This window comes from Otolemur garnettii, unplaced genomic scaffold (assembly GCF_000181295.1).
Source record: "Otolemur garnettii isolate 467f Iridium unplaced genomic scaffold, OtoGar3 scaffold00001, whole genome shotgun sequence".
NCBI lineage: Eukaryota > Metazoa > Chordata > Mammalia > Primates > Galagidae > Otolemur > Otolemur garnettii.
In genome coordinates, this window is record NW_003852396.1 from 72,814,880 (window position 1) to 72,820,489 (window position 5,610).

At 41.3% G+C, this 5,610-nt stretch overlaps 1 protein-coding gene across 1 annotated transcript in view; it reads right to left on the reverse strand.

Annotated features, from left to right (window-relative positions):
- Window positions 1-3,058: 3,058 nt before the first annotated feature.
- The window catches only part of AGBL2 (ATP/GTP binding protein like 2), a 61,809-nt gene continuing 59,257 nt past the window's right edge, over window positions 3,059-5,610 (reverse strand). The window contains exon 19 of the mRNA XM_012801430.1: window positions 3,059-3,254. Coding sequence (XP_012656884.1) covers window positions 3,081-3,254 — 174 coding nt within the window. The 3' untranslated portion in view covers window positions 3,059-3,080. The remainder of the gene's footprint in view (window positions 3,255-5,610) is intronic.

Genomic DNA, 5,610 nt, shown 5'->3' on the forward strand with positions numbered 1-5,610 from the left:
CGGGCCCGGGCTGGGGATTCGAACCTGCCACCTTAGGTGTATGTGGCTGGCGCCCTAGCCGCTTGAGCCACAGGCACCGAGCCACTTCAGGTTATTTTTCCAGCAGCCTGAGATTTATTTCTATTGTTCCGTATGTAGCATGAATTACCTTAGTTTGTCATTTTAAAATCTCTAGCCAGAGTCAATCATCCTTCAGCCTCTCACCAAAAGCTTAATGAAAAATGACAGGCATAGCCGGGCTTGGTGGCTTGCACCTGTAATTCTAGTCCTCTGGGAGGCCAAGGCAGGTGGATTGCTTGAGCTTATGAGTCCAGCCTGAGCAAAAGTGAGACCCCATCTCTACTAAAATAGAAAAACTGAGGCAAGAGGATTGCTTAAGCCCAAGAGTTGGAGGTTGCTGTGAGCTATGGAGCTATGGCACTCTACCTAGGGCAACAGCTTGAGATTCTGTCTCAACAACAACAAAAAACTGACAGGCACTTTGGCCTCTAGATGGTGCAGTATGTGAATTTCCTGTGGGGCACTTCTTCCTAATCTAAGGAGGAAAAGTTGCTACTCTTTTCTAAAGAGAATACAACTCATTTATAGGACTGACTACATGTGAGCTGGGCAAGGCTTGAAATTTAATTATCATGGCCTTTCAGCTATTATTGGATGTGAAGGCCGTGTCTGGATTTCACAGTATTCTTTTCTTTTTGTCCCTTTAACTCACATCAGAACTATATCTTTCAGGAAGCTTTCTGTGTTCTCAAAAAGCAATTTAAAAACTGATCATATATTCTGATTTTTTTTCTGAGACAGAGTTTTACTATGTCACCCTTGGTAGAGTGCTGTGGCATCACAGCTCACAGCAACCTCAAACTCCTGGGCCCAAGTGATTCTCCTGCCTCAGCCTCTCTAGACTACAGGTGCCCCCCACAACATCTGGCTATTTTTTTGTTGCACTTGTCATTGTTGTTTAGCTGGCCTGGGCCAGGCTCAAACACACTAGCCCTGGTGCACGTGGTTGGCATCCTACCCACTGAGCCATGGGCACCACCCTAATTTTTTCTTTTTTTGAGACAGAATCTCACTTTGTTGCCCTCAGTAGAGCGCTGTGGCATCACAGCTCATAGCAACCTCAAAGCTCAAAGTCTTGGGCTCCAGAGGTTCTCTTGCCTTAGCCTCCTAAGTAGCTGAGACTATAGATGCCTGCCATAATGCCCAGCTATTTTTAGAGATAGGATCTCAGTCTTGCTCAGGCTGGTCTTGAACCCAGGAGCTCAGACAATCTACCCGTTTTGGCTTCCCAGAGTGCTAGGATTACAAGTGTGAGCCACCATGCCCGGCCTTGATTTTTTTTTTTTTTTGAGACAGAGTCCCACTTTGTTGCCCCTAATAGAGTGCCCCGATGTCATAGCTCACAGCAAACTCAAACTCTTGGGGTCAAGCAATTTTCTTGCCTCGGCCTCACAAGTAGCTATTGTTTTGTTGTAGTTTTCATTGTTGTTTAGCAGGCCTAGGCTGGGTTCAAACCCACCAGCCTCGGTGCATGTGGCTGGCACTGTAACCAATGTGCTACAGGCGCCGAGCCAACAATTCAGATTTTTAATACTAAAAATATTATCATACTGGGGCACTTTTTATAAGCTTTCTTCAAAATGGTGTAGAGCAAAACCAAGTAAGGTTTGCCTTCAGGAGTTTATAATGGTTTGGGACCCTCTTTTGCTTTAGAGATAAAAGTTGGGGTTTTGACTGGGTGCTTTCTAGAAACTTAAAATGTGTATTTGGGATGTTTTAGCATGTAAGGTATGGTATATTTGCAAATTCCCTATGTAAAGATCATGGGCAGATATCCCAGTTAAAAGACTCATGCAGTATGCATGGGTGGAAGGGTGGGATGGTAGCTATATGTGGGAAATCTCTACTGTCTGCTCAATTTCTCTGTAAATCTTAAACTGTTCTAAAAGTTTTTTTTTGTTTGTTTGTTAAATCATAGCTGTGTACATTAATGTAATCACAGGTACAATGTGGTGGCAACCTCAAACTCTTGGGCTCAAAGCAATCCCCTTGCTTCAGCCTCCCAAGTAGCTAAGGTGCCTGCCATACACCCAGCAAATTTTCAAGTTTTTCTATTTTTAGTAGAGATGAGGTCTCACTCTTGCTCAGGCTAGTCTCAAACTCCCAAGTTCAGATGATCCGCCTGCCTCGGGCTTCCAGAGTGCTGGGATTATAGGCATGAGCCACTGTGGTTGGCCCTGTCATGTGGTTCTAATCCCTATCCACCCAGGCAGTGGTGGTGGCTAAGGGTTTAAAGTGATAATGAAAACATGCTAGAAAGCCTTCAATCCAATGTGAAAGGAAGAGGTAAAGTCAAAACAGAGTGAGTTAGAGTGACCCTTCTTTAACACAACTCCAGAAGGTTGATATGACATGTTGCACCTGGCAGACTCTGGTTGGTGCTCATGAGGGACTTTCAGAAAGAAAAGGTTGACATAAAACATCTATTCACATAAGATTATGCAGTTAACCAATCAAAGGAAACAACTTGTTAGAAAGAATTTTAATTATCAGGTTAAAAATTTACAAGACTTTGTTAAGCATAATATATGAGACATTAAATTCTGGGTAATACATGAATTATCACTATGTGGGAATACCTCATATTGAGCAAACCTGATATACAACAGTCTGATCATTCATCACGAGAACCCTGACACAGGTTTTAAAAAAATACTTCCAAAATATGTTGAAAATAGAGTTTGATCTTTTAAAATTGATTTGCACATAATTTTAGAATATCTATTGGTTAAAATACATGCTGTAGTTCCATGAGCACACACTTCAGTTTCTGATAAAGGAAGCTTTTCTATACATCACAATAAAATTTCATTTTGTGAAAAAACAGTTACGTTCATGAGGTATGCATCTTGAGCACATGCACAGGGTTCAAGTACATGGTGTAAGAGCAGTGTATGTTGAATGCACAACACAGTATACCATGAATGTATGTGGTTTCCAATCATACCTTTTCCACGTTTCAGAGTGTATCTAACCCCAAACACCCTGAAGAAGAGGCGTGTGGCATAGCCCGAGAGCACCTATGGATATGTGTATATGTGCAAGGATGGGTATGCCACCATGGTAGCACGGTCTCTTTTTGTGGCAGGATATCTGTTTCTAGGCCAGTTTGGCTTCATATCTGGAACTGGCTCTTGGCTTGAGTTTGTGCTTCTCTTTGGAGTGCATGATACTGTAAAGCCTGGTTTCTTATTCTGTGCAAACAAGATTTAAAAAGTTGAATTCACTTTATGTTGCCATTTCTAAAGTTAGTTAAGTTTGGGTTGGCTTTATAAGGAGTTAGTAAGAAGTATTTGCATTTCTTTCCCAAATACCAACATGGCAGAGGTGACTTGTGCACTTGTCCTGATCCCCCAGATAGCCAAATCAAGGTCCATGGGCAACGTTTAGTTGCCCCAAGAAGTGGAGGGACTGCAATTTATACATTTTTTAGAATCATTACACAAAGGAAGAGAAAAACTTGACACAAAGGAAGAGAAAAACTTGATCTATTAAGGTGGGAGACTACCTCATATTTTCAATTCTGTTTACCTGACATACTATGAAAGTTAAATGCCCACATCTCTGTTAGAGAAATAACACATTAAAAATGTTAAGAAAATGAAGTAAAGGTAAATGTTTGGATGGCATTCATCCACTACATTGAATTTAACTACACCCATCCTTACATGTTACAGCCTAATTAGCATGTTTCAGTTGTGGGATATAGTTTCAGCTGCCCACAGACATACTTTTTTCTCTTTCTATATTCACTATAGGAAAAGTTCATCATTGATTAGTCTGTCAGGACTGAAACTCTCTTTGATTTGACTTTATTTAAATCTTTCTTTTCATTGCTTCTTTGTTTCTATCATATCATGGTGACCTGTCTTATCATCCCTCCTAGAGAATCTTATTATTATTATTATTATTTTCGAGATAGAGTCTCACTCTCTTGGCCTAGGTAGAGTGCTGTGGAGTCATCATAGCTCATAACAACTTCAAACTCTTGGGTTCGAGCAGTCCTCTTGCCTCAGACTCCTAAGTAACCAGGTGTATAGGTGCCTGCCACAACACCCAGCTGATTTTTTTTTTTTTACTTTTTTTTTTTTTTTAAGTAGAGACAGGGTCTTGCTCTTGCTCAGGCTGGTCTCAAACTTGTGAGCTCAAGTAATCAACCACTGCACTCGGCATCTCAGAGTGCTATAATTACAGGTGTGAGCCACTGCGCCTAGCTTTTTTCTTTCTTTCTATTTATTTATTTTTCGTAGAGACAGAGTTTCACTTTATTGCCTTCGGTAGAGTGCTGTGGTGACAGCTCACAGCAATTTCCAACTCAGCCTCCCGAGTAGCTGGGACTATAGGTGCCTGCCACAATGCCTGGCTATTTTTTTGTTGCAGTTTGGCCGGGGCTGGGTTTTAACCTGCCACCTTTGGTTTATGGGGCTGGCACCCTACCCACTGAGCCACAGGCGCTGTCCAATATTTTTATTTTTTAAGACAAGCATAAAATAAAGTTTATTGAGGAAAAGAAAGGTAGGTTTACAGAGTAAGAGCAAAATTTAAGCTTAGAGAGCAAGATACGTTCACCATAGACAGTCAACAGGCCTCCATAGCCAGGGCAAGTAAAGAATCTTAGCTTGGTTGGGAGTGGTGTCTCATTCCTATAATCTCAGCACTTTGGGAGGCCAACGCTGGCAGATTGCCCAAGCTCAGGAGTTCAAGACCAGCCTGAGCTAGAGCGAGATCCTGTCTCTAAAATTAGCTGGGTGTTGTGGCAGGTGTCAGTAGTCCCAGCTATCAGGAGGCTGAGGCAAGAGAATCACTTGAGACCAAGAGTTTAAGGTTGCTGTGAGCTATGACACCACAGCACTCTATCAGGGGTGACAAAGTGAGACTCTGCCTCAAAAATAAATAAATAAATAAACAAAAAATAAAATAAAATAAAGAATCTTATCTTTACTGTCCATAAGGACCCTGCACATAGTTGGTGCTCTAGAAGACACAGTTAAGTAAATGAGAGCATCAATCCAAGAATTCCTAAGCAAAAGAGTTGGAAAGACAACAGGGACTTCACCGTGGGAGAACCATCCATTTCATTAATATATTTAGTACACCTAACTGAATCCAGTAACTCTCAACCCTTGTTCTGTGCAGACACATAGAAGCAACACCCACCCTGGGCTTGAAACAATAGCTAACTAGCTGTTTCTCTACCTCTATTTTTCTCCTTTTTAGGAAAGAATATGCAAGTGCTACAAGTGAGCATGGAGATATTATTATAGGGATATGTATGAATTCATTCTAACTTATTCTTTTAAAAACACAAATCACAGCCAGGCCTGGTGGCTCAGGCCTATAATCCCAACACTTTGGAATGCCAAGGCAGGAGGATTGCTTAAAGGCAGAAGTTCAGGACTAGCTCCAGCAATATACTGAGACCCTGTCTCTATGAAACTTTTTTTTTTTTAATTAGCCAGAGTGGGACATAACTGCAAGAGGGATTCTACCTAACAAAATCAAATATTTGACTTGGTTGTTTGTACCTTCACATTAACCTGAAATAAATTT